This window comes from Gopherus evgoodei, unplaced genomic scaffold (assembly GCF_007399415.2).
Source record: "Gopherus evgoodei ecotype Sinaloan lineage unplaced genomic scaffold, rGopEvg1_v1.p scaffold_43_arrow_ctg1, whole genome shotgun sequence".
Lineage (NCBI taxonomy): Eukaryota > Metazoa > Chordata > Testudines > Testudinidae > Gopherus > Gopherus evgoodei.
The window spans coordinates 241,751-254,624 of NW_022060064.1; the positions used below are offsets into that span (position 1 = coordinate 241,751).

Here is a 12,874-nt window from a genome sequence, read left to right on the forward strand (position 1 = left end):
CTCTGCCACCAGTGATGAGCATCCCCGTTACAGCTACGGCAGGCACTGGCATGGAAAAATGATGTTAGGGAAATGTTCTGTGTATTTTTAGCTGCTTTTGGGATGATTTAGCAACTGGAAATGAGGAGAGCCAGCATCGCATAACCAGCCAGCTCTCCGTGGACCTCAGCGTGGGAACCACTGCGCTAGGCATTTTACAGACCTGCAAAAGAGCCATGTGTCCTTGATTAGTGCGATAGCACCGACTGGAATCAGAGCCCCGTTGTACAAACGCATAGTAAGAGACAGTCCCTGCAATCGGAATAGACACGGCAGACTAACTGGGGGAGGGGAAATGAAGGTTTAAAATGAAACTTGATAAATTGAAGAATGGGGGATATGGCTGGGATAGCAGGAGACTGGACTTGATCCAGAAGGTCACTTCCAGTCCAATACGTTTCCATGGTTACCCGACAGGTGAGTGGGAGCAAATGGATTGGACCCCTGGACTCCGGGCAATTTACAATCTAACCTGACACAAGCAGAATTTTCAAAAGCCAGGGCCTAGTCTGTCCTTCACCTCTTGGACGAGATGTGTCCTGATTGACAAGCCCCAAACATACAGACAAGGATGCAGTCTGCAGACACAATGCCAAAAAGTTGTCAGCTGAGGATGAATTTTTGGGTCCAGATTCAAATCCATAATCTAGAGGCAGATAAAACCCCTGTATCCTGACCCTAATTATCTGTGCCATCCAGTTTCTTTATCCCCAAGCAGAGTGCCCCAAGGGTCGGTCCTGGGGCCAGTTTGATCAATATCTTCATTAATGATCTGGAGGATGGGATGAATTGCACCCTCAGCAAGTTTGCAGATGACACTAAACTGGAAAGAGTGGTAGATACGCTGGAGGGTAGGGATAAGATGCAGAGGGACCTAGACAAATTAGAGGATTGGGCCAAAAGAAACCTGATGAGGTTCAACACAGACAAGTGCAGAGTCCTGCACTTAGGATGGAAGAATCCCATGCACTGCTACAGGCTAGGGACTGAGTGGCTGGGCAGTAGTTCTGCAGAAAAGGACCTAGGGGTTACAGTGGATGAGAAGCTGGATATGAGTCAGCAGTGTGCCCTTGTTGCCAAGAAGGCTAATGGCATTTTGGGCTGTAAAAGTAGGAGCATTGCCAGCAGATCGAGGGACGTGATCATTCCCCTCTATTCAACATTGGTGAGGCCTCATCTGGAGTACTGTATCCAGTTTTGGGCCCCACACTACAAGAAGGATGTGGAAAAATTGGAAAGACTCCAGTGGGGGGCAACAAAAATGATTAGGGGGCTGGAACACATGACTTATGAGGAGAGGCTGAGGGAACTGGGATTATTTAGTCTGCAGAAGAGAAGAATGAGGGGGGATTTGATAGCAGCCTTCAGCTATCTGAAAGGGGGTTCCAAAGAGGATGGAGTTTGGCTGTTCTCAGTGGTGGCAGATGACAGAACAAGGAGCGATGGTCTCAAGTTGCAGTGGGGGAGGTCTAGGTTGGATATTAGGAAACACTATTTCACTAGGAGGGTGGTGAGGCACGGGAATGGGTTCCCTAGGGAGGTGGTGGAATCTCCTTCCTTAGAGGTTTTTAAGGTCAGGCTTGACAGAGCCCTAACTGGGATGATTTAGTTGGAGGTTGGTCCTGCTTTGAGCAGGGGGTTGGACTAGATACCTCCTGAGGTCCCTTCCAACCCTGGTATTCTATGATTCTATGATTGCTTGGGTGTTCAGCATACCCTTAAATATAGCTGTTCTGCTTCTTAAAAATGACGGGCAATCTTGCATATATTTTTTAAATTTATTCATGCACTTTTAATAGAAGGGTCTTTCACTATGTTCCCAAAAGAAGCTGCTTTGGAACGACCCTTCGGTTAATCTACCTGGGACTTTCTAGTGGAAATGGTCGCACAAAAGGAAATGAAGAATGAATCTCTCATCTGCCAACCAGTGGTAGCCTGTCGTTGGAAAAAGAAAAAACACTCCAACCATTGAGGAATGGTTCAAAGAAATATTGGAGATTTGTGGTTATGGAAAAATTAACACACCAATTATGTATCCAGCAAAATAGACAGAGGACAGATAGGTACTTCGATATCTGGTTACCTTTTATTCAGTACTCAAAGTACATTCATTTGCCAAAAAAAAAAAAAAAAGCACACCAGTTCAATTTTTTTAAATATTAACATTAGATAGACATACTTTGTTATTGGTGCTTTCTCTGTAATATAGTGACACCTTGTTAAATAAAAAGATCTGATGACTATATTCCAGTGTAATGTCTCTTGAAACAAAAGCTAACTGTTGTGATGATTGTCCTGTTTTTGATATTTACACAGCAAGGATTTGTAAACTTCTTAAAGTTCCCTAAATAAATAGTTTAAAAAAGAAGAAGCAGCAGCTGCTGCTCTGATCTTTCTGATGGTATTAATACTTAACATTTCTAGAACACCTTTACAGCCTGGTCGTCAGCTGATGTAAACCCGCATAGCTCCATCAAAATCAGTGTAGGTAACCAGTTTACACCATCTGAGACGTCAACCTTTAATCTTCAGTGCACTGCATTACTGCCTAATTAATCCTCACCACGACACCGGTGTGTATTGTTACAGGCTAGTAATTATCGTCATTTTTGTTTCACAGAGAGGGGAACGGTGCCATAAAGGGGCAGAGTGTTAGAGCCAGGGGTTAGAATGACGCACACTCCATGCTGAGAAGCAAAGTGGCATCTACCCGTTTCCCCAAACCTGGTCACATCCTGGAATTTTTCCAGCTCACAGTTTTACAACCTTTCCAAATTTTTTTTTTAATTTCCAAAATAAAAATACATATATACTGTATTTATATGGAAACCAAGTCCCAGAACAGTACACTGAACTTACCAAACTAAGCTCACATCTATATGGTAACATTAACGTACTATTTTTGACAGCCTTAAAATCCACCCCTGTGCAGAAGGCGAGGCCATGGCCTATTCACCCGTTAAAGCCTTCTGCAAATGAGTGACTGCTCTGTTTACTATCAGCTGGAGTGCATATGACCCTGAGTAGCCCCACAGTAGAATTACTCGCTGTAGTAAATCCTATGCCATGGTAATAAATCCTAAGACAGGATTCACTTAGTTCTTCAGGCCCCAGTTGAAATCTTAGCCCGATTTTGCTGGGCGCTGCACATGTATGTATCAGACAAGGCTAGTGTGCAAAAATGGCCCGTCACTGCCAAAACTCCCATTAACCGCACCAGGGTCAGCACGTTGCCCTCTGGTTCTTTAGGGTTGAACGTGACATTCCCCCATTGTTACAGGTCACCACACAACTTTAACATGTTATTAAAGAGAGGGGAAAAAAGCATCGATATAGAAAACCAGTGGGGAAGAGGCCAATGCCATGGCAGTCGTCTTGAAAGATTTTTCCCAGTGCAAACAGAGGCCATTCCCTTGGGGGAAGTGCTGTCCGGGTATGGCCGTCTCGTCTCTTTGATTCTCTTGCAAGACAAAATGCGATGGGCGAACCATTCTGATAAACACTATGTCTTCTCTGTTAGTGACATGCTATGTTTCTTCAGTGGTCTCCCTCTGACAGTTACTGAGCTACAAAGAAACATCAAACAGAGATGAGAGACGGGTTAAAAAAAAACCAACACAACAAAAAACAACACAACCTACCAAACTGTTCCCTGGGGAATATAGACCAAGCCACAAACAGCCAGGGTCAAGTTGAAGAAGAGTTTCTTTTGTCAGAAAATGTGTGTTTTGCTCTCAGTGTGTATCTTTTTGTTTTTGAACAATATGATAATACCATACTAACCACCCTGCAAATACATTAAATTGGCAGCTTCGAAACCAGATCCCTGCCCCTTTCATTTTTTCTCCCTTCCCAGCAGCTAACGAGAGGATGAAATAAGTCAAAGATCATGGAATCGACTGCCACAAAAAAGCCCTTGTCTATTGCATTTTAAAGCCAAAGAGAAAAAACCCAACCCCACCCCTTTTGCCTCTAAATTCATCCAGAACCATTGGCTTCTAGCATCGCCAGGGAACTGTTTCAACATGAATGAATGGGATCAGCGCCCATGCTCCTGAGGGCTGTAGGGGGTGTTGGATTAAATATAAAAGGCACAGAGGGAGACGTTTGGTTGGCAAGCAGTGTTTCCCTGCAGGCGATGGGCATATCCTGTGTGGGTATTTATGACTATTCTGCAGGGGGAATGGAGCTGAGAATTAAACAGCATTCGCAGTGGTGTGCATGCAAATCCGAACCCTTTCCTACCAGATTTAACACCACAGTTCATAGAAATACAGCACGTATGGCTAGGTTACGATTATAAAAATTACAACTACAGTTGTAATGCTGGTAAAACACTTTGCTGGGAGTTCTGCTTGGGTTAAAATTGCACGATCAGGTCCTATCTTCCAATGGTCACCTGTCTCGAATTCCTAACATTTTTTTTCAGATAGGTTCCCCAGAAATGTTGTCCCAGGAGGCTGGCTACCTCTCACAAAAAATGCTATGGGGTCTTTAGAGTTCAAAAGTCTTGTCTAGAATGGGCTTTATCCAGAAAATAGTGACTGTAGTTCTCTGGCCTGTATTATGTAGGAGGCCAGAGCATTGGCCTGCTAAACTCAGGGTTATGAGTTCAATCCTTGATGGGGCCACTTAGGGATCTTAGGCACAATCAGTACTTGATCCTGCTAGTGAAGGCAGGGGGCTAGAGTTGATGAGCTTTTTGGGGTCCCTTCTAGTTCTATGAGATGGGTATATCTCCATATGTTATTATACCAATCTCTTCTGGACTTAAAATCTATTAATTTTTCTCTCCTGGAATAGACAGTAATAGAGAGAAAGATCACAGAGGAGAAAAATGAATAATCATCACACTTTCCATGTAAATGTTGAAGAGAAATTTTTCTTCCACCCAACTCAGGATTGTAACTGTATTTGCTTCTTCCAGGCATCAGAGTATCTGAAAATCAAAAAAGTTTAGAGGAGGGCTGTGGTGTTTCATTTTGTGATGGCATGCTTAACTGTTCCCAGGATTGGACCCATATTTAGAAAGGATTTCTCCCTTTGCCTTGTGGTGTGATTAGCAGTCTCTTTTGTTTTAATATACAGAAAACGAAACAATCAGGGCTATAATATTCCTGAGAAGGAAAACAAAAGGTAGAAAGATGGTTTAAAATCAAATACAAGTAGGGAACTCCAGGATCTGTTAGGATTCTCACTTAGGCCCTATCCTACAGCTGAATCTGCTAGCATAGACCAATGCAGGATTGGGGCTTTTATTTTACCTGCTATATTGTTTGAGTTGGTGAGGATAGTCCTAGAAACCTAGATGCATTTGAAAAGAAGAGGGAATCAGAACAAGATTCCAGACGGAGGGGTTCCCTAGCTTTTATTGGGGGGGGGGGTGCAGGTGGGAACAAGGTATTTGAAATGCTGGTATTTTAAAGCTACGGGAGACTGTAGTCCTTCGACATTTACTTTAGGAGCTCCTTGATTTTAAGGGACACAGCCAAGCAGCCGATGAGAAGAAAAAAAAAAATTAAGCTTGCAATTCCCCAGTTCTAGGTCCAATTCTGTTCTTATTTCAGGCAGTCGCAAAACATCCCCGTCATCCTCGTTAATATCAAAGGTCTGATCCTGCAAACAGTACATGTGGGAGCAACTTTACCTGAGTGAGTAATCCCAAAGTTACATATGTCTGTAACATCTGCAGGATCAGGCTCTGTGAATGAGCATCCCGGTTGTATTTAGGGCCCAAGGCGGCGTATGCTGACTATACACATTGATATCACGCAATAACTAGGCATCGCAAGCGTGCTGAGTCGCAGGCATGAAGCCAGGCACAGGATCAGGCCCTAGAGAGTACCATATCCCTTATATTTTTAGGAGCACCCCAATTCCAGTTGCATTTTGGGTTTGGCTGTCAAGAACCTAGATGGGTTTTGTGTTCCAGCTACAAGTTTAAGAAAAAATCCCCCCCTCAAAAGTGAGAGCTTAAAAGAAAAACAAAATAAGGTACAATTATAATATTTTGTTCCCCAATTTTACGTGGGTGTGTCCTGGGGGAAAAGTTAACAACGAAACAAAAAAGAAAAGACGGTGTTTTTTAATAGAAAAGCGAGGGGGGGGGATCTCATTCTTTTTTTGTTTTTGTTTTTAGTGAGTGTGTGTGGAAAACCTTCTTGAAAAAGATATCAAGGAAAAGACAGAGTTAAATCCATCCCCACGATGCACTTCAACGAATTTGGACCATGTATTTAAATTCTCCCCCCCCACTTTGGTTCTTCTTCTCTTGCTTTTAGCCTTAAGAAAGAGAAAGAAAGAAGAAGAAAAAAACCCCACCACTCCCTTCTGAAGTATTTAAAAGTAAGAAAGGAAGAAAAAAAAATGAGAGGCCCCCCCTTCTCTTGTCTCTCGCATGAACTAGTAAAGCAGGCAAAAAAAAAATTATATATATATATGGTGTTACTAGTATGGAACTAGTTAACCTTTAACAATTTATGCTGATGTCACACTGAGCATGAGTACTGATTAATCCCAGCCTTTTCTGTCCCCCCCCCCCGGAAAATATTTTTATTGAGGGAGGTGGGGGGGAAGTATAAGAAAAAAGAAATAATTTAGAGCAGCCATCTTTGTTTTATGCAGAAATCTTTCTCTTTCAGTTCCCCCCCAGTGCCAGGAATATACAAATATTGTTCATCTATGCAATGAGCTGAGAGAAAAATCAAGGGGAGGGGGAAATCTTTTTGTTGTTCTGTTTTGGATTGATTTCGGGGGGGGGCTGTTTTTTTTTGTTAACCTCAAGGAAGAGGTGTGTGTGTGTGTGGTGGTGGTGGGGGGGTTGACTTAAAAATCAAGCCAGCCATTTTGTTTTGTTTTTTTTTCAATAAAGAAAGGAGCAGGGGGGGGATTTTTCCCCCTTTTTTTCCCTCCTGGGGGGGTCTGTTTTAAAAATAATTTAAGGGCGGCCATTTTTGTTCCTTGCTCTTGTGGCAAATATTATGCTGAGCTGCCCCCTCAGAATTTAAATATATTTTAAACCTCTCTCTTCCTCTCCCCCCCACTTTTATATTTTTTAAAGGGGGGGAGGGGAAAAAAGTTTAAGAGGTTTTTTTTTCCCTCTCTTTTTTTTTTGAATTTATGGGACTTTTTCATGCAATTTTTTTTTTTTTTTTTTGGTGACTGAGGTGATCTGAAGGGGGGGGAGGATTTTTGTGTGTGGTGAAGAGGGGTTGTTCCCCCCCCTTCTCTCTCTCTGTGTGTGTGTGTCCCTGCCCCCCCTCCCCCAGCACCACCATGGCTTCCCCTCTGAGGGAGGACGAGGAAGAGGAGGAGGAGATGGTGGTGTCTGAGGTGGAGGGGGATGAAGAAGAAGAGGAGGAAGAGGAGGAGGAAGAAGGCGCCGGGGACAACAGCCCAGGCGACATATTCCCGCCTGCTGCTGCTCCACTGGCACCAGCACCAGCAGCATCAACTCCACCAGCAGCTGCGGCTCCTCCAGGTAAACAACCCCCCGAGCCGGGCGCCAAAACAACCCCCCTTTCCCCTCCCCCCATCCAACGGCTTTCGAACTTTCGGGGAGGGGGGGCACTGTTTGTAAACAACCAACGGCGGTGGAACGTTGAGGGGCCGAGAGTTCCAACTTCCGAGGCTTCCCCCCCCCCACGCCGCGCGCGCGCCGCTGCCCAACGGCGGTGGAACGTTGAGGGGCCGAGAGTTCGCGGCACCCTCCCCCCCCCCCCCCCCCCGCTGCCCAACGGCTGTGGAACGTTGAGGGGCCGAGAGTTCACCCCCGCCCTCTCCTCCCTCCCCCCCCCCCCCGCAGGCGCGCGCGCTGCCCAGAGGGGAGAGTTTCCAGCCCCCCCCTCCCCTCTTTGGATCGTTGACGGGCCGAGAGTTCCGACACCCCCCCGTGCGCCCGCGCTGCCCAATGGCTTTGGAACGCCGAGGGGCCGAGAGTTCAGCCCTCCCCCCGCGCGGCTCAACGGCTTTGGAACGTTAAGGGGGACCCCGAGAGTTTCTACTCTCCCCCCGCCCCCCCACGCGGCTCTGGCGCGCGGCTCAACGGCTTTGGAACGTTGAGGGGGGGCCCGAGAGTTTCTACTCTCCCCCCCCCTCACGCGGCTCTGGCGCGCTGCCTAACGGCTTTGGAACGTTGAGGGGGGGACCCCGAGAGTTTCTACTCTCCCCCCCCCCACGCGCCTCTGGCGCGCTGCCTAACGGCTTTGGAACGTTGAGGGGGGGACCCCGAGAGTTTCTACTCCCCCCCCCCCCCCACGCGCCTCTGGCGCGCTGCCTAACGGCTTTGGAACGTTATGGGGGGGCCCGAGAGTTTCTACTCCCCCCCCACGCGCCTCTGGCGTGCTGCCTAACGGCTTTGGAACGTTGAGGGGGGGGGCCCGAGAGTTTCTACTCCCCCCCCCACGCGCCTCTGGCGTGCTGCCTAACGGCTTTGGAACGTTGAGGGGGGGCCCGAGAGTTTCTATTCTCCCCCCCCCCACGCGGCTCTGGCGCGCTGCCTAACGGCTTTGGAACGTTGAGGGGGGGCCCGACAGTTTCGAGTCGCCCCCTCCCCCGTTTCGAACGTTCAGGATGGGGGAGGGGTACAGGCAAGCCCCCCTTGACTTGGTTTTCAGGGCCCCTCCGCCACCCGAAGTGGCCTCAGTGGGGCCCGATGCTTCTCCATGGATTCCAATAGAGAAGAGGATCCCCCCCCCGAATGTGGGGTGGCCCTGATTGCTTGGCAAAACGGAGCCCCCCCCTTCACCCTCCTCCATTAAAGCCCTGGAGGCTGCCCTCAAAGTGCTCTCCCACCCCCCCTCCCCTCGCCTGCTCCTGTGAGGTGGTGAGCAGCCCCCGGTTACGTGAGAGTTGAGGGGTTTCCCCAAAGACGGGGGAAGTTCTGGCAGTGGCGGTGGAGGAGCAACCTGATGGGACCCCTGGAGTCAGTGGGGGGGGGAAGGAGTGGGACAGGGCTTGTGGGGTCAGCATGTGCTTGGCAGGGGGAAAGCTTGGCACCAGACGGGTAGGACCAGGCCCGCTGGGCATTGGTGGGAATGTGGGATGATTGGGACCTGGCGGGCAGGATGGGGCCTGCTGGCTGTTGGCAGGAGTGGGGGGGGGGCTGATTTGCCTCAGTGGGCAGGATGAGGCCCTCTGGGCATTGGGAGAGGGCGGTGCTGGGTGCAGGATGGGGCCCCGTGCTTAGTCAGCAGATAGGGAGGGCCCCTGGCAGGCAGGACAGGGCACATGGGGTCCGTGGATGGGAAGGGAACCTCAAGGGACCAGCCGTTGGCATTTGCCAGTGGGCTGGGAAAGCGCTTTGGTGCCCTTCAGGATCAGATCAGCTGGAACGAGGTGGCGTGGGGGGTCAGTAAACTGTGGGGCGTGGGCTGCTGGCATTAGGGGCGGTAGGTGGCATTTGGCTCTCTGACTAGTGGTGGTCTCTAGCGGATGGAATCTCAGGGTGTAGGGAGCAGATGGGGCCAAACACCCAACCCGACTCAGTGCCCTGCAGGATGGGGCACCCCGGGTACGGTGCAGGGGAGAGCATTGGACTCTGTGCAGGGCGAGGACGTATTAGGAGTGCAAGTGGCTTCGCTGTCCAAGGGACATGGCCACAGTGGTTACCTAGATCTGTGTGTGGTGGGGGTCAGTAGCCACAGCTTGTGTGGAGGGGACTTCGCACCCCTCATGATAGAGTTACTTCACCTGTGATGGGAGTAAAGGGTGCCTTAAGAGATGGGGCCAATTGCCCTCAACAGGAGTGGATGGGGTCAGGGCCAGGTTGGCGATGGTGGGAGCAGAGGGTGAGGTGAGGACAGGGCTAATGGGATGCGGTGGGAGTGGGTGGATCAGGACCAGGCTGGCGATGGCGGGAGCGGAGAGTGAGGTGAGGACAGGGTTAATGGGCTGTGGTGGGAGTTGATGGGTCAGGACCAGGTTGGCGCTGGCGGGAGCGGAGGGTGAGGTGAGCACAGGGTTAATGGGCTCTGTTGGGAGTGGATGGGGTCAGGGCCAGGCTGGTGATGGCGGGAGCAGAGGGTGAGATGAGGACAGGTTTAATGGGCTGTGGTTGGAGTAGATGGGATTAGGGCCTGGTTGCTGATGGTGGGAATGAAGGGTGAGATGAGGACAGGGATAATGGGCTGCGGTGGGAGTGGATGGGTCAGGACCAGGTTGGCGCTGGCGGGAGCGGAGAGTGAGGTGAGGACAGGGTTAATGGGCTGTGGTGGGAGCTGATGGGTCAGGACCAGGTTGGTGATGGCGGGAGCGGAGGGGGAGGTGAGGACAGGGTTAATGGACTGCGGTGCAGTGGATAGGGTCAGGGACAGGTTGGCGATGGCGGGAGTGCAGGGTGATGTGAGAACAGGGTTAATGAAATGTGGGAGTGGGTAGTGATGGCGGGAGCGGAGGTTGAGGTGAAGATAGGGTTAATGGGTTGTGGTGGGAGTGGGTGGGGTCAGGGCCAGGTTGGCAATGGCAGGAACAGAGGGTGACGTGAGGACAGGGTAAATGGACGGCAGTGGGAGTGGATGGGATCAGGGGCAGGTTGGCGATGGCGGGAGCAGAGGGTGAGATGAAGACAGGGTTAATCTGCTGCGGTGGGAGTGGATGGGATCAGGGCCAGGATGGCGATGGTGGGAGCAGAGGGTGAAGTGAGGACAGAGTTTATGGGCTGCGGTGGGAATGGGTGGGATCAGGGCCAGGATGGCGATAGCGGGAGCAGAGGGTGATGTGAGGCCAGGGTTGATGGGAATGGATGGGGTCAGAACCAGGTTAATGGTGGGAACGGAGGGTGAGGTGAGGACAGGGTTAATGGGATGTGGTGGGAGTGGACGGGGTGAGGGCGAGGTTGGTGATGGTGGGAACGGAGGGTGAGGTGAGGACAGAGTTAATGGGCTGTGGTGGGAATGGGTGGGATTATGGCCAGAGATAGAGGGAGCCAGGACCGGCGCTAGGAGTTTTAGCGCCCTAGGCGCACAGCAATTTCGCTGCCCGCACGCTGGTCCCGTGGCTCCGGTGGAGCTGCCACAGTCATGGCTGCGGACGGTCGGCTGCTCCGTGGCTCTGGTGGAACTGCCGCAGTCGTGCCTGCGGGAGATCCACCGGAGCCGCGTGAGCAGCCGACCCTCCGCAGGCACGACTGCAGCAGCTCTGCCAGAGCCGTGGACCAGAGGACCCTCCGCAGGCATGACTGCGGTAGGTCCACCGGAGCCGCCTGCTGCCCCCTTCAGCAAAACGCCACCCACCAATAATCCTGGCACCCTAGGCGATTGCCTAGGCTGCCTATATGGAAGCGCCAGCCCTGGTGGGAGCGGAGGGTGACATGAGGACAGGGTCAATGGGTGGAAGTGGATGGGGTCAGGGCCAGGTTGGTGATCGCGGGAAAAGAGGGTGAGGTGAGGAGAGGACAGGATGAATGGGCTGCCGTGGGAATGGGTGGGATCGGGGCCAGGTTGGCGATAGCGGGAGCAGAGGGTGAGGTGAGGACAGGGGTAAGCGGAAGGCAGGGTAGTTGGTGGGGTCAAGGCCAGGGTGAACGTAGAGTGGACCTTTCAGGACAGGCTCGTTAGCCTTGTTCGGTGCCTCATGTGACACTTCCGTGTTTTGTGAGTTTACCTTGACTTCAGTTGTTGCTCTAAGACCCGTCCGTATTCCCCTTGTATAACTGACATGCTCCCTGTTCTGTGGCACCCATCAACTTGGTACTGGAGTCCTGCATGGTTTAAAAAGCAAATTTTAAATGTCAATTAAATCAGAGGGATGTAACCAAAAGCTCTTGTTCCTTAAAAAAATGTAGAGTATTTTGCTGCCGCCAGACTAATCTCTATCCAGATTCGCTTCAATTTGCTCTCCTTATAAAGAAAACTCAGGCGTGTGGGGGGAGGAAGCTTAAGGATTCGAAGGAGCAGGGAAATAAGGAAATGTGAGTGTAAGATGGCACTCGTTTTCCCTCTCCCTTTATGCTTACCGTAATTATTAATTTATTTTGATTACAGTAACACATGGATGCCCTAATCGTGGATCAAGGCCGCTTCGTCCTAGGCTGTGGGTACCTGCCATACAAATATGTGGTCTGTCGCCAGAGTTTACAATCTAAGGCTTCAGTCTTGCAAAGACTTGTCATTCGCCATGTGTCATGTGAAAGATGTGCAAGTCTTTTGCCTTCCTCTAAATGGACAATCTCTGCCCCAATCCTATTTATTCTCAGCAGTAGGGTTTTTCCGTACATTGATTGGTCATAATGATCAGTGCGTAGAGGGAGCAAAATATGCTTATTAGGTTCAGCCTTGTAGGTAAAGGATTTGTGACTTGAAAAAAAAAGTGTGTGTGGGGGGGGAATAAAGCCAGTATTTTTCTGTCACCAAATTTGATTTCCAGGTTCCCAAAGTCACTTTGCTTTCTCTTGATTTAATAAATGTGTTAATTTTAATGTTGGGCCGGGGGAGTTATTTATGCCAGTGGAAAGACTGCTGTCTCCCCCGACCTTTTTTCTTAGCATTCCCTGAGTGACTGAAACACGCTATCGTTACGTATATAAAAAACATATTCGGTAGTTTCGAAGCGCTGAGTGTCTGATCCTGGAGATGCTTGGGTGGGTAGCTTTGCTCATGGAAGTAGTCCCATTGGCTTCAGAGTGTTGGTCAAGTTCCTTGTGCTGTGTGTTACATTATGCCCAGAAGATGTGTGGCTTGAGTTCTGCGTTCAAATCCTGCCTCTGCCACCGGCCTTGCTAGGTCACCTTGGGCGAGCCTCTTCCCCACCCTGTGCCTCGGTTTCTCCCTCTGTGAAAAGAGGCTAAAGATCCTGTTGACCTGCTTTGGAAAGCGCTTTGAAATCTACTGAAGGAAAT

At 50.0% G+C, this 12,874-nt stretch overlaps 1 protein-coding gene across 6 annotated transcripts in view; it reads left to right on the forward strand.

The window, feature by feature from the left end:
* Positions 1–7,231: 7,231 nt before the first annotated feature.
* The window catches only part of CHD3 (chromodomain helicase DNA binding protein 3), a 60,585-nt gene continuing 54,942 nt past the window's right edge, over positions 7,232–12,874 (forward strand). For all 6 annotated transcript variants that reach the window (XM_030546291.1, XM_030546294.1, XM_030546293.1 and 3 more), the window contains exon 1: positions 7,232–7,519. In XM_030546291.1, coding sequence (XP_030402151.1) covers positions 7,315–7,519 — 205 coding nt within the window. In that variant the 5' untranslated portion in view covers positions 7,232–7,314. The remainder of the gene's footprint in view (positions 7,520–12,874) is intronic.